The 26042-nt window shown below is 41.0% G+C and overlaps 2 protein-coding genes across 2 annotated transcripts in view; both read left to right on the top strand.

Annotated features, from left to right (window-relative positions):
- The first annotated feature begins 4059 nt into the window (after positions 1–4059).
- On the top strand, positions 4060–18647 carry LOC115031960 (translation initiation factor IF-2-like). Its single transcript, XM_029481988.1, has 3 exons — positions 4060–4111; positions 5501–7117; positions 17903–18647. Exons 1-2 carry the CDS (start codon positions 4060–4062, stop codon positions 6520–6522), a joined length of 1074 nt encoding a protein of 357 aa, XP_029337848.1. The 3' UTR covers positions 6523–7117; positions 17903–18647.
- Positions 5686–26042, top strand: part of Ppp2r3a (protein phosphatase 2 regulatory subunit B''alpha) — a 133128-nt gene continuing 112771 nt past the window's right edge. The window contains exon 1 of the mRNA XM_021171945.2: positions 5686–5823. The gene's annotated coding sequence lies outside the window, so the exon portion shown is untranslated. The remainder of the gene's footprint in view (positions 5824–26042) is intronic.

Below are 26042 nucleotides of genomic sequence, written 5' to 3'. Positions count from 1 at the left end.
GCATTAGGAACAAACTTAAGTACCTACTGACTGATAAATAGGTAAAAATGTAACACACACGCCTGTATGTGTGTGTGTGTGTGTACACTATAGAATAATGATGATCATCAAAAAGAATGAAATCTTGTTATTTTGTTATTTTGGGCAACATAGGTAGAAGTTGAAAATAATATTTTAAATGAAATAAGCTAGACACAAAAAGACAAACCCCATACATCTCACTCACCTGGAGTCTAACAAAGCTGTTCTCATGGAAGTTGAAGAGTTGAATAGTAATTACTAGAGGCTGAGGAGAACAGAGGGTAGGCAAGAATGGGGAGAGCCTTTTCAGTGGATATTGTGTTACAAGTAGAGAAGAGAAACACATTCTGGTCTTGTACTGCAGGGTAGGGTGACTATAGCTAATGATAAAATGCTACATGTTTTAAGGATGCTGGTGGAAAGGATTTTGAGTGTTAGTGCCACACGGAAATGCGATACATTTGAGGATCCAGATACACTTGACTTGAACGTGACACTATGTATCTACTGGATGCATATATCAAAGCATCACACATAGCTGTGATGGCCCACACTAGTAGTAGTAGTAGCTTCCAGAGTTGGGAGCAGGAAGAACAGGAGTTACAGATTGCTTTCTCACGCTGCGCAGTATGCAGCCTGGACTATACGTACCTGTTAAAAAACAAACAAACAAACAACAAAACGAACAAGGAAACCCAGCCCTCCCCAACATAATCTATTATTTTAAATGAAGCTATTCTGACATAAGTCACTGAATAGATGATACCTTAGGCCAAGATGAGGACGAAATTTCTTTAAATAGAAAAAGCCGTACTTTCCATTCTGGATTAGTGTGTGTGTTATGCATGTAACAAGCAAAAATGAAAGAACAAGTAACAAGTAGCAGAGATACCACAGGGGAAAGGGAAGGCGCAGGGGGGGGGGGGGGGGGGGGGGGGGGGGAGGAGCAAGTTAAAATTCCAGCTCACAGTCTACCACTGAGGAAAGTAAGCAAGGGGGGGCGGGAAGTGGGGAGGGGAGAACTACTGGGGAAGCGCTGTCACAACAGTCAGTTCTGGAGTTTACAGTTGAGATTTCCAGGCACAGCCAAGTGTTTCCTCCAGTGTATGAGCATCCGGTGTCTCTTTCCCATCCTAGGCATTCCTTTTTTTTTTTTTTTTTTTTTTTGGTTTTTTTCCAGGCAGGGGTTTCTCTGTGTAGCTCTGGCTGTCCTGGAACTTACTTTGTAGACCAGGCTGGGCTCGAACTCAGAAATCCACCTGCCTCTGCCTCCGGAGTGCTGGGATTAAAGGCGTGCGACACCACGCCCGGCTCGCCATCCTAGGCATTTCTATAGCATGGAATAGTCTTAACCTTAGTGGAAATGGTTCGCCATCTATGATAGTGTCTAAAATAGTGTAATATTTTAATACTCTTGGCAACTTTTATTGTTCTCCTTGGTCCCAGTTACAGAGCCAGGAGGCCAGCCTGATCTAGAACAAGGAGTTTTGGAGTCCATGCAATGATATAAACATGATTGAGTGTGAGGCAACGTGCTCTCATCTTTTGTTCTGAGAGTCAACTGTCAGCAAGCACCAACAGCACGAGACAATTCGCCAGTGTAATTTATATCACAGGGTCATACACATGTTTCAGAGCTGTATTGTTAGACATTTCCAAAAAGAGTGCTATAACACTTTTTAAATAAGATTTGAACATGAATAAATTTTGCCATGAAGTAGAGAGAGGTCTTGGAACAAAACCCCAGAAGATACCAAGGGTCAACTGTACATGGCTTTCATGCCATTTGGAAACTATTCATATCATCTATTCTAACATATTCATGCTCACACCTCCCCCTCAGGGCCCCCCCCCCATCCATCTATCTACACATTAAGTGACTTATTGTTTCAAATTGTTCTGACATCCTTTTCATTTTTAGATTTTTTTCTTTGAGTGATTCACTTTAGACAATTTCTATTGATGTGACTTGAAGTTCACTAATCTTTTTATATTTAGCAATGTTTAATTTTCCCTTAGAAAATTCAATTTTTCCCAAAGTGGGGTTTTACCATATAGCTTAGACTGGCTTCAAGTCTACTATGTAGTCCAGAATGGCCTCGAACTCACAGTAATTGCCCTGCCTCCCCTTCCTGATTGCTGGGATAATAGGCATGCACCACTATGCCCCAATTTTTTTTTTCGTTTTGAGACACTGTTTCTATGTAGTCCATCCTGACCTAGAACTCACAATACTCCAGGCTCCATCTCAGAAGCCATAGGTGACAGGTATGCCACCTCAACATATTTTATCTCAAACATTATAGTCTTCATCTCTACAAGTGTGTTTTGAATGTTTTCTGTCTCTAACTTTTTGAACATTTTGATTATAGAGCAACTGTTTTTATGTCTTTGTCTGCTAATTCTGGTGTCTAAGACAGTTTTTTGATATGCTCCGACTGGTTGGTTTTCTCAATATATGTTATATTTTCCTGTCTGATCAGGCTTCTTGTCTATCAATCAATTCATGGGAAATAAAGGGGATAAACACTACAACGTTGTAGTCAGCAAAAGGTGGAACATGGGAAGCAACCCAGAACAAAGCATCCATCTCTTTACCACAGAAAGTACAAAGAGCTGTCAGGATGGCCAGAAGGTTGGGTGGATACTGCTCTTGTAGAGGACCGGAGTTTGGTTCCCAGGGACCACACTGGATGCTCAAAACTGTCTCTAACTTTAGCTTTGGGTGAGATGATTCTCTCTTCCTGACTCTTTGAACACTCGCGTCCACATGCACATTCCCACCCACAGACATATATATCTACTATACCTTAAAGTCATTAAGATAAATCTTAATGTTCAAGGAATGAAGAACATTTAAGAGACTAGCCAAATGCTGGGTCTGGAAGTTTGGTTCTATGTAGAGTACTTGCCTAGCTAGCATGCACAAAGCCCTGGGTTCAATACCCAGGACTGATAAATAAGCATATAAATAAAAATTTCTAACTTTTTTAAAGAGGGAAAATAGCCAAATGCATTGTGAGGACTTTGTCTGAGTCTTCCATTGTAGAAATAGCTCTTATAAAACATGTGTGGGAAGTTTGAATACCACATCATATATTAAGAAACTATACATCTTTAGAAATCACTAATTGAAATAGATTCCTTAATAATTTTGTGATTGTATTTTTTTAAAGATTTACTTATTTATTACATGTAAGTACACTGTAGCTGTCTTCAGACACACCAGAAGAGGGCGTCAGATCTTGTTACAGATGGTTGTGAGCCACCATGTGGTTGCTGGGATTTGAACTCTGGACCTTCAGAAGAGCAGTCAGGTGCTCTTACCCATTGAGCCATCTTACCAACCCTGTGATTGTATTTTAAAGTAGGTCTTACCAGTTAATGATGCAGAGTGAAATATTTACAAGTGAAATAATACTCTGAATATGAGTTTCTTCAAAATAACCCAGAGAAGCAAAGAAAACATACAGATGGAACAAATTAGCCAAAGAGTAATAATTGTTGAATTTGAGTGAAAGTGCACAACATTTCTTGTTCTTTCTATTTCTGAATTTTTTACTCTGTATGTTTGCAACAAAAACATACGATATTTGACATTATTCCTGCTGTATATTTTTTCATCATAAAATTGTTCAGATGTCCCCTTCCCTGAGAAAATGTATACCACTTTCTCTCCCTACCACAAAAGAACTCTGTTCAAGACTATTCCTCTATTATAATAACAAATTTCTCACTTATTCTCAAATATTTCTTTATTTCTTGACTATGCGCAAAGACTGTACATTCTATCCATAACACCTTCCTTAGAGACTGGAGCCCAATAATTGTGATAAGTTGGTAATTCACTAAGATAGAGGATGGTTCTATTGTATTGAATCAAATTTCCAGGCATGAAATCGTGTCCTTTTCTGGAACAGGGGTTTTATTTATTTACTTCCTACTTATTGAGACAGATTCTCATGCAGCCCAGGCTAGCCACAAACTTGTTATGACCCATAGCCAGCCTTGAACTTCTAATCTTCTAGAATTGCAGGCATGCACCTCCACACCCAGGAGGGATTATGTCCTTTTCATTCCAGTGGACTGTGTAAGTAAATGGAGGGCAAAGACCCCACAGGACTCCAAAGGTAAAGGCAGGGGGTAAGGTGTTGAAGTTCTGTGATTCTCTGTGTACTTCCTGTCCTTACCAACAAGAACTGTTCTGTGGCCTTTGTCACTTCTTTGTGTCTTGCCCTTCCTTCTTCACAGGATTGTTCTGACACAAAAGAAGATATTCCACGTGGTATGGTGAAGGTCTTTTTAAAATAGGAAAGTATAAAGTTGGGTGTGTAACGGTTTTTCTTCTTTCAAGACACCGAAGACCACATTCTAGCTATTAAAAAGATTAACTTGGTGAAATGACTCAGGATGTAGAGCCCATTTGAGGCAATTTTATATACATTTTTCTTTTAAAAATAAAAACATATTTCTTATAATCAACCTTACACATAGCTACAGAATGTAAAATTGTATACATTTTGTATGCATCATCTATACCTAAATGTATGTACGCATTACGTATGATTTCACATGTACACATAAGGCACTCTGGAAGCAACTGTTGTTTTGCTAAGAAATGTTGACAGAAAGGAAGAGATAAACCATGTACGCAGAGCCTGTTCTCACAGTTTGCCTAATGCCTGGCTCTTTAAAGTCTTATCTACATCTGGTTCTTCACCTCTACGTGACCGAATGTCACGTACTGTTCCTTCCCCTGACTGGCTTGCTCGTGTTACCTATGTGCTTACATAATGATCGATTGACTTTTTAATTTAGAATTGAACTGCATTATTTTTATTGTTGAGCTGTGGTAGTCATGTAGCCCAGGTTGGCCTCAAAGTAGCAGCAATGTAGCCAAAGTTCAAACACTTGGCACTTCTTGTTCTCTAGCCTCCTCCACCTCTGCAGAGCTTTGCAGACATACATTACCTCTCCCAGTTTATGTGGCTTTATCCTCGTTCACTATACCAATGGGGTTACATCCCTAGCCCAGTCAGCCCATTTATTTCCCACTTTTAGTAAAAGCAAACCTCGCTTATTATTTTAGCTAGGGTCAAAGCTTAAGAAATCAAAATTGCAAATGTCTCAGAACACTCCATTAAGTTGTGCGTTTGTTTTACATAGCTTTGTTTATTTAACAATTTTATTCTGTTTTATTTAACAACTTGCTTAAAAATAACTAAATAAATAAACTCTTCGTTCAAAACTCACACAACTTGGGTTGGGCGAATAGGAGCATGCTGGTGTGGGCCACAGTAAGAGTGTAGATTGTAGTCAGATGGAATAGCCTCCCGGAAGAGCAGGACAGTTATCGAAGAGGACAGTAAGAAGGGTAATAAAAAATAATGACGGCCATCATAAAATGTATACTCTTAACATGAAATTCAGTCCCCAAATAGTGCGAATAGCCTTCTCCTTTACACTAAATAAATCACAGTGGCGGCCGAGGCGACGGCTCTCGCAGCGCCCCTCAGGGCCCCCTTTCGGAGGAAGGAGAGTGGGAGGAACCCAGATCGGCCAGGTGGGCGGGGCCGGAGCCGAGGGGGCGTGTCTGGTGGGCGGACCTGTGGCGCTAGTGGGCGGGGCTGTGGCGCTGGCGGGCAGCTAAGCTGCTGGGCGGCTGGGCGGGGCGCGCTCAGGCCTCGGCTCCTCACGCGCGGCGTAAGCGGCCCAGACCCCGCGCTGCGGGAAGCCGGGGTGGCGTGTGCGCGTCGCCTGCGAGCCGAGGCAGCCGCGGGAGGAGGAGCAGCGGGCACTGAGGTAGGCGCACAGACGCGGGGCCTTAGGCCGGTTCTCCTTGGGAGCCCCCGGCCCTCCACGGGCTGGCGAGGCCGAGGGGCGGCGCACAGAGCCCGGGGCGGGCGGGGCCGGGGGCGGGGTCTGGCCTGGCCGCAAGGGCCGCGCGCGGTGAAGGGACTCCTGGTAGAACGCAGGCACGCCACGCCGGAGGACTCCCGTGGCTGGCGGCCGTGGAGAACGGTGGCCCGGGAGCTCCGCGGAGGAGGCCAGGGGGCCGGATGGCCGGCGCCTCCCACCTCGCGGGACGCCCGGGCCGGGAACTCGTTAACAGGAAAGCTTGGCAGGGCAGCAAATGCCAAGGTTCTGGAAGAACTGAGAGTCACGTCGTTAGGCGCTGAGGCTTTATTTTCCTTCCCCGCCCCCTGCCCGGCCTCGACCCGACTTGGCCAAAGAAGGATGTGTCACCAGTTCGGGGCTGCGGGCGGGATCCCAGCCACTCTGGGCACAGGGGCACCTGAAACAAAGGTATCGGGCGACCGAGTGGCTGAGCTGCGAGCACCTCAGCCGGTCCCACGGTCGCGCCGGCCGGGCTGCAGGCTTGAGGGGCGTTCTCCTTGGGGACCGCTCGATGGAAACCAGCTGGCCCGGCTTGGAGTTGATGTTGCATCGGAACTGTTGTGCTCACATTATTTCCATTCCTCCCACTCTGATAAAGCCTAGGGAAATTTTATCCCGCTTGATGGTCTGCAGATGCAGAGGGGGAGGACAAATTGCTGTTTGTAAATTATAAGGTATTTTCTTTGTAGAAAATAGTTTGAGAACATAGAATAAATGCTTGAACACGTAAGCGGAGAGGATGATTTGTAGTGCCTTTCAAAATTGGAAAAGAGTTCCTCCACGGATCTTCAGTTATGTACAAAACGTCCCCCGCCTCTTTGGTGCCAGGCATTTTTCTTTGTTCTTCCTTAGTGTCTGGCCTCAGTTTCTTATAAACAGAGCATCAAGCACAGGGACCCTAAGAATTGCCATACTAGGTCAGAGCATGGGAGTCTAGCTAAGCAGGCAGCAGGCTCGTGTTGTAGTAAACACAGGGCTTTCCTTGGCATCGTTAAAAATTATCTCAGTTTCTTTCACTGGTCTCCATGACGATTACTGAAAGCATTCTTAAAAATCTGAAGATGGCTCCTGATTTGCATGCAATTTATTCACGTTTATTGCATTCAAAAGGCTGTCTCACCACTTCTGACAAAACTTACGGCATGAGATACTCGTGAAAGGAAAAAAATGGCTCTTTTACACAACCTGGAAAGCTCAGGTCAGGAATACAAAGTTTTGCGGTTCTTTGGGGTTTGTTTGTTTGATTTTTGTTTTGTTTACACACACACACACACACACACAGAGGAAAAGTCTATACCAAGGCCGATGTGGCCAATAGCTTTAAACACCAACAACCTGAATAGTAGGCAGCTAATACTTTAACATTCACACATATGATTTACATATATTAAAAAGGAGCTTAGCATTCTCCACAGTGACTATCTGGCTTTATCTTGCCTAGGTAATCTGGCCTTAAGGTTCTGCTAAAACCACGTATCCTCAGAGAAAGGAAATTTTGCTTGAGCAGGAAGGGAATAAGGTTGGGCAGTTCTGCAGTACAGACTATTTGAAGGTAATAACTTAAACTTGTCAGCGACACATTTCAGTTCCAGTTGAACAGGGCTCTGTCACCTTTCAACAAGTAACTCAAGTCTCTGAAGCTCTTCTTGACATCCCCTTCACTCTGCCTTACACCTCAGCAAAATAACCACAACAGAACCCCGCCAAGTAAGGGGGAGGATGAGTCCCTTTTGAATAGTAGCATCCTCAGTCAGGATCTCTCTTATGTGGTGCTGTTGACATTTTAGATGAGATAATACTTCATCATGGTAGCCTAACCTGTGCTGTAGGTAGAGGATGGTTAGCCACACTCCTGACTTACAATCCTAGCTGTTAGTAGCACTACACACATATGTAATGGCAATCAAAGCTGTTTCTAGACATTGCTGGGCATACCCTGAGAAGGACCAAGGTATCCCTGGTTGAAAGCCATTGTCAAACGAACTGCTGCTTTAAGACCAGGACCCTGCATTGTCCTTGTTTGGTTATGTATTGACTCTGCTTTCTTAAGCTTCGGGGCAAGAGAAGTCATTTATTTAATATGTGACAGCCTGCTTTGCAAACTGTGTGGTAGGTAGGTAGGTCATGGAATACAAAGGTAAAAGCAACTGATTAGACCTCTGCACTTCTGTTTCTCATCATCTAATGAGGTAACTGGTGTGGACATATGTAATTACACAGTTACGTCATTACAGCAGCGCTAAATTCTGAGAGGAGAAGTACAGGTTTCCTGAATACACAAAATGTTAATCTTGACCTAGTCCAGAAACTGAGGAGTGTTCTTCCGTTGGGAAAAGAACATAAGAGACAGAGTCAGAAGGATAAACATGGGATTGGTAATTAAAGCTTAGGGGACCCTAAGATGAAAAAGAATAGGTCCCCCCAGCCCCCAGGAACCCAGAAGCTAGTGTGGTTGGAACTTGAAAGATTAGGGAGGCAGAATGATAGAAGTAGGGAAGTAAGCAGAGGCTGTCTCAGTCCAGCCTACTCACCAGAACCCACACAAGGAACTTAAATCAGGCCTTCTCCAGGTGTATTCAACAACAACATATTTTATTCCAGTCAACATTTTCCCCATGCCTTCTGAGTAGATAACCATTGCTAATAGTTCTGTTTACTATTCTGAACTTTTTTTTTATAGTTATCTTGTTTACACAAATGGTGGCATTCCCTTGGGAATTTACCCATTTTGATGTATATGACCTTTCATTTTATGGTTTCAATATAGATTTATCCATTCCCCTATTGATAGGCATGTAATTGTTTCCAATTTATTGTAAATACCACTGTGAATATACCAGTTCACATGTGAATGGCTATATTTGTGGAATAAATTGATAGAAATGTAGCTATTGGACCAAATATGTTTGTGAAAGATCAGCTATGGAAAAAATGATTTGAACAAGGTAACTAAAACATAAAAGGTAACTGAGACCAGGATGATAGCAGTGAGGTGGGAAAGAAGTTCATGTATCTATGAGATGCACTTAGGAGGTATGGTTGATAGGATTTAGAAGAAGATAATGGCACAAATGTTGAGATAGAGAAATAACTTCCTAGGGTGAATTCCAGGGCACTAGCTTGCCCAAAATGTGAATAGTGGAGTTGCTACAGGAAATAGAAAGCATCATAAGAATAGTTTTGGGGTGGATTTAAATCATAGATCATGTTGGGATGCTAAATGTTCATGTAAATGTGCCATAAAAGCACTTTACAGTTCAGAACCCATAGAAAGAAAGCATAGGACTGAAAGGCACTAATGTTTAGGTTTAAGTTGAAGTGTATGGGCGAAATTAGTCATTGCAGGTGCTGCAAACCAATAGCCTAACATAGAATCTAGACCATGGATGTTTTAGTTTGCCCATACAGTGGTTTTATCATTAGTTCTGCATTAGTTGCCAGTATTTTTAGATCTGAAGATTTTTAGAGAGAGAGAGAGAAAAATGAATGGCAGACTAAACTGGCTTTCATGTATTGCAGCAGTGATCAGAAGTAAGTCAAAACTGATTCCAGTCAACCACTCCCTAGGGCTGTGCCTGTCCTGTTTTGCCTCTGCATTGTGTAAGAGTGAGTGCATGTGTGCATGCATGTGTGCACCTGTGTGGAAGTCAAAAATGACTTTCAGGAGTTGGTGCTCTCCTGGAGGATGTAGGATCTTTGTTGTTTTCCCTGTGCCACCTCCTCTAGGCTTGCTGGCCCATGAGCCTTCTGGTGATGTTTTTCTCTCTGTGTCTTCCATCTGGCTGTTGGAGTGATGGCATTGCAGATGCATGTGGATGCACTGTAGCCTTTGAGAGTCAAACTCAGGCTTGCATACAAGTGCTTTTACCAGCTGAACCAACTTGCTGGCCTAATTCTGTGTGCTCTTGAATATGTGATCCTGGTCAAAAGAGAATCGTTTTCTTTTTGGTTTTACATTGGAAACACTGAATGATTCAAAAAACAAAAACCCACTACAGCTGGGTGGTGAGGTAGCTGCACAAGTATGAGATGCCTGAGGTGCAATCTCCAGTATCTATGTAAAAATCTATGCCTAGCAATAGAGTCGCCAGGAATTACAGTGCTGTGACAGAGACAGGAGGATCACTGGAGCTTGCCAACCACTAGTGTGCCTCCAGGATCAGTGAGAAACCCTGTTCACCTTCTCTGGCTTCTCTATATGAACATGGGTGCACACATATGTGTACATATACCACCACTGACACACACACACATGCACACACTTAAAAAGCAAAAGACAACAACGACAAAAAAACAATGCTGAGGTCCCTCTAAGAAATTTCTGTTTCTATTTATTTGGTCTGAATTGCAGCTTTGTAGGTTTTTTTGTTTTGGGGTTTTTTTTTTTTGGTTGGTTGGTTGGTCTTTGTTTGGGGTGTGTGCGCACGCCTGTGTGTGCATGTGTGTGATGGTGTTACTTTGTTGTTGTTGTTGTTTTTAGTTAGGGTCTTGCTATGTAGCTCTGGATGGCCAGGTACTTGCTGTTAAAGCAGTAGGTGTCCTGTAAGTAACTGCTCATCCTGCTCCGCCTCCTCAGTGCTGGCAGCCTTGAGGTTCAAATGCTCCTCAGATGAGAACCACTGACCCAAGATGAGCAGCAGAAGAAGGCTCAGAGCTGGTTTTTTAGAATAAGATAATAAGAAGTACTTATTAGCTATAAGAAAATAATGAAGAGGTACTGTGAGGGGCACCTAGCTTGATGTTAGGTATGTGGTTTAACTGAATGCATACTGTGGAGATTTTAATTAGATGAGGCCAAAAATGTTTTGTTGCATATAGGCAAGCACACTGTACTTAAATGAGGTATTAAAGGATTTCAAAAGTAAACCACACTTGGAGCTGGAGAGATGGCTCAACACCCACATGTTGGTCACAACTATTTATGACTCTAATTTTAAGTGGTCCAGTGCCCTCTTCTGGCCTCCACAGGCACCAGCACACATGTGGTGCACACACATGAAGGCAAAATACCTGTACACATATAAAATAATAAATAAATTATTTTAAAATAATAATCCATACTTGATTTTTGCTTTATATTCTTTCTTTAAAATCTAATTGTAGTTTAAGGCATGCCATAAAGGCAAGGGAAGGTAGTGATTCCAAAGGAAAAAAGAAATCACCAAGTAGTTAACTGTGCTGAAAATCATCTGTTAAATTTAAGACGGAACTTGCTGGGCAGTGTGGTGCACACCCTTAATCCCAGCACTTGGGAGGCAGAAGCCAGCCTGGTCTACAGGGCAGCCAAGGTTATATAGAGAAACCTTGTCAAAAAGAAGAAAAGAAGAAGAAAAAGAGGAGGAGGAGATTTGACCTCAGCAAGAGTCATTCTATAATAGAAAAAGTAGAAACCAGATTGATATAAGTATGACTGTAAGAAAATTGTGAATGTTCAAAATAATCTGTGTGTCTCAGTGCACTGTGGATTGAACCCAGGGCTTTGCACATGACAGGCAGGGTTCTACCACTATACTATATTTCTAACCTATTTTGACAGAGGTTCTTTTTTAATTAATCATTCCATTCATTTACATCTCAAATGATATCCCACTTCCTAGTTACCCCACCACCAACCCTTCATCCCACATCGCCCTCCCCTTCCCCTTTGCCTGTATGAAGGTGCTCCCCTACCCACATACATTCTCCCACCCCACCGCTCCAGCATCCCCCTATCTATGCTGGGGCATCAAACCTCCCCGGCACCAAGTGCGTCCCCTCCCATTGCTGTTCGACAAATTTTTTGAGAAGTTTATCTGAAAAAGGTGGCATGGTGGGGGGGGGGGCGCTATTATCTGTGGTACATAGCAGATGTTCAGTATGTTAAGTACCCAAACACTTAGGACTTTTCAGGGAGGTAGCTAGATAGTGCCTGAGCACTTGTCCTCCTCATCATTGAGAGTTTTCGTGCATTTGTTTTAAAGACTGCTTTTCACTGGTGAGATATTTTTCTAGGACTCCAAAGACTCCTGAAGGACCTGATGGAGGAGTTAGTGATTTGGCCATAAGTCTCTTGCTTATCTAGAAAGCCATGGAGTTCCTAAAGGCCAGTAGTGATCTAGGCTCCAGTAACCCTGACATCATCTTTCCATTCAAGTGATGAACAAAAACCAGATTCTTAGCATATTGAAAATGGAGTATTTGGCTATTCTAGGAAATGTGTATTTGTCAGATTCCCAGGAGCAGAATTACATTTTTTTCTCCAGTTAACTTGATATTAGAACTTGATTTTTCCAGTTGCATACATCCAGGTATAATTGTTGAGTTATAAAAATTGATTAGAGGGGCCTGGGGAGATGGATGGTTCAGTGGTCAAAACACTTGGGGTTCATGTTCCCTAGTACTCATATACACGCTGGGTGGGTGTGGCAGTTTACCTGTCAGTCCAACCTTAGAAGGCGAGACTGGGATCCTCAGAACAAGCTGGCTCTGAAGACTGACCTTACTGATGAGCTCAAGGAGGTGGGGACCTGGAGACATGGCGCAGTGGATCAGAGTGCTCTTGCACAGGAAGGGGTTCAGTTCCCAGCATGTACCTAGAGGCCCACAACCACCTGTAACTCTAGCTCCAGGGGATCTTATGCCCTCTACTGTCCTCCTCAGGCTCTTGTGTGTATGTGGAGCATATACATAAATAAATAAAAATTTAAAATGGAAGAACAATCGGAAGGTTCCCAGTAACAACTTACGGCCTTTGTCTGGGTGTACAGACACCCATGTAGATGTGCTCATACACACGAGTAGGAAGAAGAAAAGGGGCAAAAGAGGTGATTGTGTACTCCAGGTATTTTATCACGGCTGCGCTTTCCTCTCCTGATAGTTGCCTTTACGGGAGGGAGCTTGGCTCTTTGCTGCTGCTGATCGGTGTGCTTTCAGCACCATCATGGTCACATTCATCCACCTCTGTGGGGTTTTCCTAAGAGTTTGTAACTGCAGTCCTTACATTTAGGTCTGCTGGCCATTTTGAACTAATTTTGTATATAAAGTCAGGCCTGTCAATGGATAACCTGGTGTTCCTGCACTACTTGTAGAAAAGCCATATGATTTTATGTAAGTCTCATGCTTGTTTCATTGTTATAATATTAAACAGGGGCCCCAAATAGATGAAGTAGTTGGAGAGATGGTATTATATATCCAGAACTAAACATATATTCTTGAAAGGTATTTGTTAAGTCATATACTTGTTCCCAAATTGTAGGATATCTGTTTTAGGTTTTAAGGGCCCTATGAACTGTTCAGTCATAGCAGGGAAATAGAAGGCTGTATTTCCATATTGAACCAAGAATTCTTAAGTTCTACTGTAGTCTAGAAAGACTACTTCCTGATAAAATGTCTGATGACTTTAGTAATCAATAACTATTTGTCTAGTTACTGATATATGCCACTTACTGTTTTAGAATCTGGAAATGCAGTGCCTTCTGGTTCAAGAAGTAGCACAAGGCACTGTGTTCTCCATTGTCTCTTGACTCTGCATCTGTGTTGTACAGCTATCCAATTCAGTGACTCAGTTTTCTTTTCATTCTAATCAGGCCTTGAATCCATACTAATTAGGACTTTTCTCCACATATGTCTCTTACCAAACTAGCCCAACACTGACTGTCACATTGCTAACCAGTGAGTCAGTTCTCTGTCTTCCTTCTACGGCATCTTACACTGTTAGTTACTTTTTTGTTTTTAATGCTTTCTTCACTCTGCCTCTAGCACAATTCATCATCTCAATTTTCTCTCACTGGAGGCTTTTTTTTTTTTTCTGTTTTTTTTTTTTCCTACTTCTCATTATCTTCCTAACCTTTAAAAGTTGAAGGCTACAGAGCTTTATCTCAAAACTACATTTCCCATAACCTATCACATCGTTGCATGTTTTTAAAAGTAACTTTTTCTTTTAGAAGTTGAGGACAAAAACCTTCTGTCAATTTTGATTCTCTTTCATCTTATGTTCAATCTGTCATCAGTAGTACTGAATCTACCTTTCAAGTGTTAAGTCACTAGATTGTCACATTCTACTCTCTTTATTGTTTCCTTGCTCAGACTACCATAATACTTCTAGTGCAGGGCTGAAGTATTTCAACCTGGGGCTGGCATCATCCCCTTGGGGGACAAATGGCTCTTTCACAGGGGTCACCTAAGACAGTCTGAAAACATGGATATTTGCATTTAGATTCATAACAGTAGCACAATTACAGTTATGAAGTAGCCATAAAAATAATTCTATGACTGGGGTCACCACAACATGAGGAATTGTATTGAAGGGTCACAGCCCTGGGCAGGCTGAGACCCACTGCTCTAGTAGACCATTACAATACCCTCTTTTTCCTGCTGTGTCTTTTCTTTTCTACAACCTGGTACCAACACAGGAACAAGAATTTTACTCCCTGTCAACAGTTAAATTCTCTACTCAGAGGCTTTAGACTTGCCTTTAAGGCCCACTAACCCCCAACCCCACCCCTGCAACCACAAACCTTCATTGTTTTGACTTCATCTTCTACTCCTTAGAGGTTGTTTTTGGCTGAATTGCAAATAATACCCTTCTTCCAGCATGGTTATCTCAGACATTTTCCCTATGACGCTTCTTTGCATTTCCAGTACGATCTTTGTCAGAGTTCACTTTTCTTGGCAGTGCCTCTCTTCTCTTTCAGACTGCCTTGGCCTCTCCGCACCTGATGATTCTGATGAACCAACACACACACACACACACACACACACACTTGTAAGAAGCACCTGACTTTATCTCCTCTTGGTGTTTATTTTATTCTATTTTGGGTATTTTGTTTGATTTATTTATTTATTTTCTCCAATGACAGGGTCTCATTCCGTAGCCCAGATTGACTCACAGCCGTATCCTGCCTCAGCGCCAGAGTGCTAGGATGATAGGCGTGTAAACTCTCCTTACTTATTCATCCACCTTTACCTACCATTCAAATGGAATCCCTCTAGTTAAAAAGAAAAAGAAAAAAAAAAAAAAAAGGAAAAATTCCTGTCTATGAGATCAAAACTTGAAAACTAAATCAGTGGCTGAGTGGAATATGCTATTAAAGTCTTAGAAGCCATAGCAGGGCACAGTTCTTTTTCGGTGTAGTTTCAGCCATGCTCCCTATTTTACAGTTGTGAGGACTGAGGCCTAGAATGCCATTGAGATTAGTACTGATGCATAAACTCTGTGACTCAAGCCTTTTTATTAGCATTTTGTACTTAGCTCTCAGGCAGCTGAGGCAGGACTATTCCTCTAAGTTTGAGGCCAGTCTGGGCTACAAAGTGAGACCCTGTCACTGGAAAATTAAATTAAATTAAAAAAAAAAACCCTAACATAGAATAAACCAACCAAACAAGAAGAGGGAGACCACCAGGTGCTTCTTAGAAGTGGGGTGGAGGTGGCTAAGGGATGTACTGTACTTGCTGCCTCCTGACAACTTCGTGTTTATCTGGCAGATCTGCTTGGAACTCCTTGCCCATGATGAGTATCTGGATGCAAATAGAGGCTTATAGGTGCTGTACCACCTGGATTCGAGTATTAGAGGCAGTTGAGGGTCCCATGTAATAGGGAAAGTTCCAGCTTGATTTTGTTTGTTTGTTTATTTTATTTTATTTTATTTTTGGTTTTTTTGAGACAGGGTTTCTCTGTATAGCCCTGGCTGTCCTAGAACTCACTTTGAAGACCAGACTGGCCTCGAACTCAGAAATCCGCCTGCCTCTGCCTCCCGAGTGCTGGGATTAAAGGCGTGCACCACCACGCCCGGCTCTGTTTTTTATGTTGTGACCAAAGTGTACTTTTACCACACTGGCAATGGGATTTTACCATCTCATTCTGCTAGCAATGAAGGGTAGTAATCATAGGCTGCATTGTTTTAGGGGGAAAACCTTTTTAATGCCTTTTATTTAATTAGTTTTCTGCTATAACATCAAAAATACTATTGAATTTCAGTTTATGCTGTGTACTAATTAATTACATGGAGATATGAGAGTGAGTAAACTAGAATCTTATTTTTTATATTTTTATATGTTTTTCTCAAATTTAAATCTTTAATTCATTTGGATTTTTGTGAATAGTGTGGGGTACTATTTATTTGGCTATTTGGAATCATTTTATAGTGTTTTGATTTTACGACTCTGCTTAGTCGCACTTATCATTGTGTCCTTGCCATTGGTATTTACTTGGTTTAATTACCATGTTTACTTGTATACATACGCTCTATATAATTAGTGGTTTTAATTATTGTAATGCTTGTAAGTATGTGTGATGTACGTGTATGTATATATAACAACCCTGTCTATTCTCAACTTTCCTGTTCTCTAAGTCTTGACTCTATCCTCTGCCTTCATATTCTTCCCAGCATTTGGGATGGACTACATCATGTCTCCTCTTTGACTTTCAAAAATGAACTTTACTTTCATTTCTGCCTTCTCATGTGATCTCACTCTCATGTTTTCTCCAAATTGAATTCCATTGAATTTCAAAGTAAATAATTCCTTTTGGATTTATACTAAAGATGGTAGTTTAAATGTTTTCTTTGAGCGGTTTTGTTTAATTGGCTACTAACTACTCATTTTTTTATTTCGTTAGAGACAGGGCTTTATATAGTCCAGGCTAGCCTTGAACTTGTGTAGTAGAAGATAGCCTTGAACTTCTCATCCTCCCGCCTTCAGCTCCCAAATGCTGGGGTTATAGGTGCATGCCACCACACCAAGTTTTTAATCAGTGCTGGCGCTGGACCACAGGAGCCTCATGCATACTAGGCAGACACTTTACCAATTGAGTTACACCCTTATCCTATTAATTAATCTTGGCCTCCACAAGACCACAGTTTTTTGCCTGTAATTGTCTATTTGTAGGCACATGAGTACTTCATATGCTCATTTAGTAGACAAGCCCAGTTCCAAAAATGTACTAAGAATGTTACCTGTGATAAGACCTAGCTGAAGATATATTCAAGGCTGGACAAATAGGGGGCATCAATGGGACCAAGAAGTAGGATAACAAAGCTGTCTTTGGGACAGAAGCTAATCAATGAATTCTGTTAATGGTCACATGTAAGAACATGAAAAGTCAGCTCAAAGAATCTGGCATTTCTTCTTATTAGAAATCTTTCCACTAGGCCTTTGTTTCCTTCCTCTACTTCGCTGGGGAATCTGACAATTCATACATTCAAGAGATACTTTGGAATTTCTGTTTCATGCTGTGCACTGCCTACATGTTGGGGATATGATAGTGAGTAAACTGTAGTGGTTTCCTACTGCATACACTTCTGCTTCCCGACCCATCACCCCCTCCCCGAGAAAATATAGCAGCGGTGCCGATGCTTAGTAAATACTTTGTGAATAAATGGAATGTATTTTCTAAGTTTTTTTTTTTCTGGTCAGTGACTTTTGCACTGAATCTTCATTCTTGAATTTGTTTCTCCAAATTGAATTTCATATTTTACCCTTCCATTACGTTTCTTTAAATTGTATTTTCTTACCTTGCAATTTGCATTCTTTCACATTTAAAGCCTAATGCATTTTCTATTTCCCTCCTGTCGGCTTAATCTCACAGGCCACTTGTTTTTATTTTTTTAAATTAAGCTTTATGCTTGGCCTTATGGCATGTTTTACATGGCATACTATTTCTGGATATGATTCTATTTTTTTAATGTGCTCTTAATTATGTTCTAGTCAGTTTTATTGTTTTATAAGCTCTTTGTTTTAGTTATAATTACAAAGTTTGATAATATAGTGTGACATTCAAAAAGCATTTAGCATTATTCATCCTCTTAAAAGTCATAAGTTTTACTCGATTTATTTATTATGATTTTATTTTATTTAGCTGTTTTGTGTCATAGTCTTATTTCTTAATGACTTTGTTCAGTTTCAATTTTTGTGAAAAATGAAAGTGGAGTGTAAAGAGTTTGATCTTTGTAAGTTCTATCTGTTATAGATTCCCTGCTCCTGTTCATGCCTCCTCCTTCTTCCGCAGAGATCTTGAGGCCAATTCCTGCTGTGGACACTGAGAGACCTGGACTCTAGGAGATGCTGACCATCCATGTTCTTTTAGACTTAATGCAAGCATGATAAGGAAGAGAAGGGTTCACATTCTTATGCTTTCTTATTAATATTACCAAGTATTGGAGGGTTTCGTTTGGTTTTTATTTGTTTGCTTGCTTGTTTATTTTATCTTGAACTCAGTATCCTCATCGATTAGATAACACTGACTTTATTTTTGTCCTAACAATTTATTAGATGATCATTTCAATGTTCAGACCACTCCTAGTATATGTAAACATTCATGTACCATGAATTTTAATATATATATAAATTCATGGAATGATATTTTGGCCAACATTGGACTACCACATATGGAACATGGTCTTAAAAGATTATAGTGGAGCTAAAAAAAAAATTACCATTGTCTTATACACCCAGAGCTTTGGAAGAAAATGGGGGAAAAGGAAACTATATGAAAAGGAAAAATAACTGCCAAGAAAATTTACAGTAAGGGGTTTATTTAGACCTCAGCACAATTATTAAAAAGTTTGAAAATGGGATTAGAGAAATAGCTTGCAGCAGTAAACCCAAGTTTAGCTCCTACTGGCTCACAGACTCCTATAACTCTAGCTCCAGGGGTTCAACACATCTGCCATCTGTAGACATAAAACCTACCTGAATATATACAGATATGCATTTTTAAATAAAAATAGAATCTCTCAGAATCAGTCTCTCTCTGTTTTTCCTTCTCCCCTTTCCCCTCTCTCCTCCTCTCCCCTCTCCCTTCTTCTCTCTCCAAGTTTGAAAACAGCCAGTTGGTGGTGCATGCCTTTAACTTCAGCACTCAGGAGACAGGCAGGTGGATCTATGTGTTCAAGGCCAGTATGGTCTACAGGGCAAGTTCCAGGACAGCTAAGACTACACAAAGAAATGCTGTCTCAATAATAATAATAATAATAATAAAATAAAAGTTTGAAAACATGGACCCCCAACTAGAATAGATTTATGTTAATAGGAGAATTCATGAAGCATAATCTACTGCAAGCAAATCGACTAGGAAAAGGGAAACAGGTAAGCTGCCATGCACATATTTCTGAAAAGAAGAGTCCCAGGTAGTGATGGTGTGCATGAGATGACTCTCAATGGGCTCAGGTTTGAATGCTTGGTCCCCATTTAGTGGAAATGTTAGGGAAGGATCAGGAGGTATGGCCTTGTTGGAGCAAGTGTGCCACTTGGTTATGGCTGTAATGTTTCATAAGATACACCAATCCCAATTGTGCTCTCTTCTTCTTGCTTCTTGATCAAGATGTGAGCCCTAAGCTGCTGATCTAGCCAACTGTCACCATGCCCTCACTCCACCATCATAGACTCTAATCTGTTGGAACCATAAGCCCAACTAAACTTTTTTTTTAAGTTTGCCCTGGCCATGTTCTTACCACAGCAATACAAAAGTAACTAAGACAGACAGATTCTAGGAAGGATCCAGATGATGACGGCTTCGTGTGTATTATTACCTCAGACCACCTAATGGGGCAAGATGCAGAAGTGAAAGACAATGATGCTAATTCTGACTCTGTATAAGCCTCAAATAACAACAAAAAATATAAAACAATGTAAAAGATAAAAAAATACAAAGTTTCCTATTGTTTCTTAATAGCACATATTGTACAAAATAATGGGCTTCATTGTGATATTTTCATACAAGCATATAATGTAATTTGATCATATTTGCACTCTTCCATTTTTTTTTCTTTGCCTCACTCTGGTCTCCCTCCAGTTTTGTAATAGTTCTCTTTTACTTTCATATTGTCCTTGTTTTTTCTCTAGGTCCCCCTTATAGTAGGCATGTGAGATGCTAACCTTTCTGAATCCAGCTTATTTCACTTACCATTTCCACTCATTTTCTTTCAAAAGACATGGTTTTGTTCATCTTCCTAGCTAAATAAATGCCTTGTTGCATCAGTTTGGATGGCTCTGTGCTTTTATACTTGACTTTGCTTATGTGGTAATTATATTTATTGATTTGCATATAATAAACCTCTTTTTAATCTCTGAATGTAGCCAATTTGATCTTAATGGATGATTTTTTAAATTTATTGTTGAATTTGATTCTTGAGTATTAATGATTTTGTGTCTATATTCATTGAGGAAAATTAAAGCTTTATCCTTTTTACCCCTTTGCTGTATCGGTGTAATATTGGATTCATAGGATGAATTTTGAAGGGTTACCTCTATGTTTTATGGAAGAATTTGAGACTCATTTGTGTTCTTTGAAAGTCTGGTAAAAATCAGCAGTGAATCTAATCTGTCTAAGACTTGAACTTACAGTTGTGCAGTGTGTCTGTTTTTAAGCTGAGTCTCATGGAAGTCAAAGTTTAAAAGGTAAATAAGCCACATAAGCTAAGGTTAATTTGTTTTAAAGAGTTTTTTAAAAATATAAATTTACTGTAGCCTAAGTACAATCTTCATAAAGTCTATGAACAAGCCCAGAAGCTGCACATTCACTGCCTCACTGAGAGAAACGTCTAGTCCTGTAAGTTCCATTTGTGGTAAATGCCTATATCTTTTCCATTTAGATATACATATTCTCACTGTTATATTATGTTCTTTTTCTGATTGCTGTGACCAAATGCTGGACAGGAAGCAACTTACAAGAAGAGCCATTTTGGCTTACAGTTTGTGAAGATATAGTCCATCACAGCAGGGAAGGCATGGTGGCAGTAGCTTGAGAAAGCCAGCCTCATTGAGTCCACCATCAGGAAGGAGAGATAAGTGGATGCGGATGCTCAGCTGGCTTTCTCCTCTTTATTTAGTTTCTGACTCCAGCCTATGGGACAGTGCTACCTACATTCAGGGTAGATCCTAACTTTTCTGTAAGGAAACTCCCTGAGAGGCATATCCAGAAGTATGTTTCCATGTAATTCTGAGTCCCATCAAGTTGACAATAAAGTTTAACTACCACATACTATAACTTCCAGCAATATTCAGTACAGTAACAAGGTCTATAGGCTTATAGCCTTGGAGCTAGATTGTATCATATAACCTCAATGCCTAATAAACTCTACCTTCTAGATTTATCTAAGTATGTTCAATGATAGTTATATAGCAGTTTTTCGAACATGTCCCTCCTTGTCCTTAATATACGATATAAATGATTATATAATAACATTAATATTCCTTTTGAGGGCCTGATTAAAATGGGGAGTCAACATAGCATACCCTGTTTTTGCTGTTTGGTCATTGTTATTTTTCTTTATATTTTTTAACAAAAGCTTGGGGAAGAGTTAGGGTCTTATTATATAGTCAAGACTAGCCTCAAATTCAAGATAGCCTTGCTGGGTGCTGGGTGCTGGAAATCCAGGCATGTCCACTCCTGGCTTTGCTTCCTGTCATCAGTTGATGTTGGTAGCATGAATTCCTGCAGAGGGCCTACTCTACCAGTGTTCCCTCAACTTTGCCAGAAGATATCTATAGAAGAATTACCTTGCATTAGGATGCATTAGGGAATTCTTTAAAGGCTTAGTTTATTTATAATTAGGGAGTGGTGGTGAGTATGTATGTGTGGGCACAGCTGTCACAGAGGCTAGTGGTATCAGATCTCCTAGAGCTAGAATTACAGGTGTTTGTGAGCCACTTGATGAGAGTGCTGAGACCCAAACTTCACAGCAGTACATTCCCTTAACTGCTAAGATATCTTTCTAGCCCCAATAGGGAATTAAGCAAACAAAGAGCCAGGTATGGTAGTGCATACCTTCCATTACTCAGAAGGTAGAGGCAGGCAGACTGAGCTGGCCTGTAAGTTTGAGGCTAGCCTGATCTATATAGTGAGACCCTGTCTTAAAATCCAAAATAACAACAAAGATGCAACTTCAGATGTAGGTACTAAACTTTAACTCTTAGATGGCCGGCGTGATAGGGGTGTGATCAAGAGTGGCTCAGATAGGCTAGAGAGAACAAGATCAATGTTACTGTGTAGAAACAGTCAAGAAATGAAGAGGTCATGCTATCAGACAGGCTTTTTTTGATGTTGAAATCTATAAGAATTGTGACAGAAATAGTATTGAGTGATAGTGAGCCAGAATCTAAAATTACCAAGGAATGAAAAAAGATGACCTTGAAGAGCCATAAGTGACCGCAGTAGGAAAGGTAGTAGGGGAATGGAGCCTGACCGTATGTGACCCAGGCAGGGGATTTTTGTACAGGGCAAAGAGAGAGTATTCTGTAATTAGCAGTGTGGAATAAGAAGGGCACTAATCAGTCCTCCTGCATGTTTGAGGAGTGTGAGTCTTCCTCTACAAGGACTGCAGTGAAAGCCACATCCTTACAGGGTGTCGTGTTTGAGATTAAATATGAAGACAGAGAGCTTCTGAGACGTGGCCAAGAGTAGGAGGATTTTGGTGCCAGCCACGGGAGTTCCATAGAGCTCAGAAGGATTAAAGTTTCAGGAGATATGCAAGGTAGACATTTAGATTCCATCTTCACTCATCAGCATATTTCCTTTCTATACATTGTCACTTCATGAGCCTCTCAATTCAGCTGCATTGCATGGCTTAAATCATAGATAGGGCCAGTTAGACCTAATTCTTTGCCTGATCCATCCCTATAAAACCATCTTTTTTATTATGCTTTACATAAACTTCCAGAAAACTTTTTGAAGCCATTTTCTATTTTTTAATGGTAATTTTTCTTTTCTTTCTCTCTCTTTTCAAACATATCACCATATTTCTGTCTCCATAATTCCAGGAGTAGGGACAGAGTGTGACTTAACAGTTGACAACACTGATGACCACCTCTGCCATTTCTCAGTACTTACTTAACATTCTGATGAGTTGGTCAGTTCCTCCTTGAAACACCTTCTTCACTTGGCCTTTAGGATACTTTTCAATAATTGAGAAGGATGTAAGAGTTTTACCTGATTTCTGTGCTGGTGTTTTCATTCTTGCTAAAATATTCAGGTTAACCTACCATGGATTCATTCATACTAGAAGATATAGACATCTGAGTCAGAGATGAAATACATTTATTATAGTTTGTCTCTAGCCACATCTCAGTCTCTTCCGATGATTCCTCATCCCCAAACAGTCTCAATGTATAGTGCTGGCTGGCCTGGAGCTCACTATATATAGACTGGGGCAGCCTTGAACTCACAAATATCCATTTGCCAAATCTTCAGCCCCTAGTCCTCTCCTTAATCTACATCTCAATTCTGTCAGGAATTGAACACCCTTTCATAGAACCGATGTCCAATATGGAACCACTGACCTTACATGCCACCACCACTTCCCTTCCCACAACAAATCTGTTCTTTCTGTGGTCTTCCAAGCGTAGCTAACCTCTGTTCACATCTTCTAGTTATTCAGGTAAAACAAAACAAAGCACACCTTTCGAGTTGTGTTTAATTTTGTCTATACATGTGTGTATTGTGTGCCATACACACACCTGATACACAGAAGCTCTAGAGCACTGTGTCCTCTAGAGCTGGAGCTACAGAACATCATGAGCTACCATGTGGGTGCTGGAAATTTGAACTTAGGTCATGAGGAAGAACAGCCAGTTATTTTAACTGTTGAGCCATCTCTCCAGCCCCTCTAAAGACTCATTTTTTACCTTTTCCACAAAATCTGCACATCTGTCTCATTGTCTCTACTTTCAAAATACATCTAGAACCTTAACCTTCCTTTAACCCTTTTTCTCCTACCTGGTCCAAACCAGCATCATTTTTGCCTAGATTGTTCAGGAAACCTCTTTCTGGTTCTCCATTTTCTTTTCCTCATGTTCTTTGTAGTTTGTTCTCATCATGATATGCAGAATTATTTTGTTAAAAAGTGAGGAAAGCGTGTCCTTCCTCTGCTCAGAACTCCTCAGTGGCATCGCATCTCAGGGAAGAGTCACACTCGGACTCATGTCACTTTGCTAAAATGTAAGCCCCCGTCTCGAAAACCAAGCAGCCCTGCACTGAAATCCGAGCACTCTTGAGACCTGAGCAGGAGGATCATAAGTTGAGGCAGTCTGGGACACACAAGACTCTTTCTCCTAAACAAAAAGAATAGTACTGGCAAGACAATTCCCTCTATAAAAAATGTTTGCTGAGCAAACCTGATGATATGAGTTTAATCTATAGATCCTATGGATCTATAGATTCTGGAAGGAGAGAGTTGACTCCTAAAAATTATCTTCTCATTTCCATGTGCTCTCCTTGGCACACAGCCGAATTCATTCATATTCATGTTCATATTCCTTCCCCCCCCCTCATACTCACAAAATGATGATGATGATGATGGGAGGAGCAGGAAGAGAAATAGGCCCCAAAGAAATCATCATCAGGGTCCATGAAGGACTAAATAAATACACATTGAATGAATTAATATCTAGTCTTTTTGTCTCATTTCCTTCATTACATAAATTCCTACAAATGGAGAAAAGCTGGGATTTTTTTCTAGAGTGCTCTGAACATTGTATATACTAATATAAATTGGTATTTTTAAATGTACTTAAGTTCTTAGTGACTCAGGGTATAATTTAGTGGTAAAGCACTTTCCTGGTATTTGCAAGTTTCTAAATTTTGTTCTCAGCCCCTATTTAAAGGAACAATAAATCTCTTTTTACTTTATGACCAGAATTTGTGGTTGTAGAGGGATATTGAAAGGCACTGGATCTAAAGATAAAGAATTGTTCAGATCTGGCTCGTAAGTTTGTCACTTATGCCCTGTTCTATGATCTTTCCTAGGAAGATGTGAACAATGTCTGTCACCTCAGGTAGGACACCAACTGCAGACCAAAGACACAGTTTCACCCACGTTGAGTGAAGCAGTTAGTTTTCAGGGCTACTTAAAGAGCATGGAGATGGCTCCTCGGGAGCACTCGTGATTGGCTCAGAGCTGCTGTCTCTGCAAAGCCAGGTCTAGTGGGCAGTGACTCAAAAGTTTCCTTCCTGCAGTTCACTCGGGACCTCCCAGGCAACTTGATGTGTTGTGGAGTCTCCGCCAGGCTGCAGTCTGTGCTGTGGAAGAGACAGCACCTTGGCAAGGAGGCTCTTCTGAGTCTGCTGAGTTTAAAGAGCTTGCTGAGAGTCAAAGTGGTGTTTACTTCTTTTTTTTTTTTCTTTTTCCAATTTTTTATTAGGTATTTTCTTCATTTACATTTCAAATGCTATCCCAAAAGTCCCCTATACCCTTTCCCCCTGCTCCCCTACCCACCCATGCCCACTTCTTGGCCCTGGCGTTCCCCTGTACTAGGGCATGGGCATATAAAGTTTGCAAGACCAAGGGGCCTTCTTCCCAATGATGGCCGGCTAGGCCATCTTCTGCTACATATGCAGCTAGAGACACAAGCTCTGGGGCTAATATCCACTTATCAGTGAGTACTTATCATGTGAATCACTGACTTCTCTTCCAGAGGTCCTGAGTTCAATTCCCAGCAACCACATGGTGGCTCACAACTACCTGTAATGTTGTTTACTTCTTGAACCTTTTAAATTTCATTCAGGTCCCCAATCTTCTGTTTGTTTGGGTTTTTTTGTTTTTATTTTTGTTTTTGTTTTGCTTTGCTTTGCTTTTTTGGGTTTCTCTGTGTAGCCTTGGCTGTCCTGGAACTCACTCTGTAGACCAGGCTGGCCTTGAACGCTGAAATCCGACTGCTTCTGCCTTCCAAGTGCTGGGATTAAAGGCGTGCACCATTACTGCCCAACTCAGGTCCCCAATCTTAACCCTTCCACTGAGAGGGGATATTTCAGTTTAGAAGAAATAAGTACACTATACCTTGAGCTACCTTCATTCATAACCTCCTTGGCTTGCTTCTGGAGCCTACTGAGGTGTACATAAAGTGGCAGACCTGTGTAAATCTGAATTTAACTCCTTTCCCATCAACTTCCAGCAAGAGTTTTGTGATACCTGCCTGACCCAGCTTTACCCTTTCGTCCCTAGAGGCCAAAATATTTGAATGGTACCAAACACTGTGCAGAAGATACTGTCTGCCTTGTTCCCTCTCTTCACCTAGCACCTCTCCTGCTGTCCTGCAGCCAACTGCTTCTATTCTGCTCCAGCACTGGGTGTGGCAGTCCCTGTTTGGGGCTGGCTTCCATGACTTAAAGGTTAGACATCCCCTTCTTCCAGACCCCACTGTGGTAGTGTAGC

This window comes from Mus caroli, chromosome 9, assembly GCF_900094665.2.
Source record: "Mus caroli chromosome 9, CAROLI_EIJ_v1.1, whole genome shotgun sequence".
NCBI lineage: Eukaryota > Metazoa > Chordata > Mammalia > Rodentia > Muridae > Mus > Mus caroli.
Note: the sequence above shows the minus strand (reverse complement) of the source record. Positions and strands in the feature narration are given on the sequence as shown.

Coding starts and splice junctions, on each gene's coding strand:
- LOC115031960 (XM_029481988.1), top strand. CDS start 4,060: ATGCACCTCCACACCCAGGAGGGATTATGTCCTTTTCATTCCAGTGGA. Junction 4,112..5,500: donor TTTTCATTCCAGTGGACTGT/GTAAGTAAATGG, acceptor AATAAATCACAG/TGGCGGCCGAGGCGACGGCT.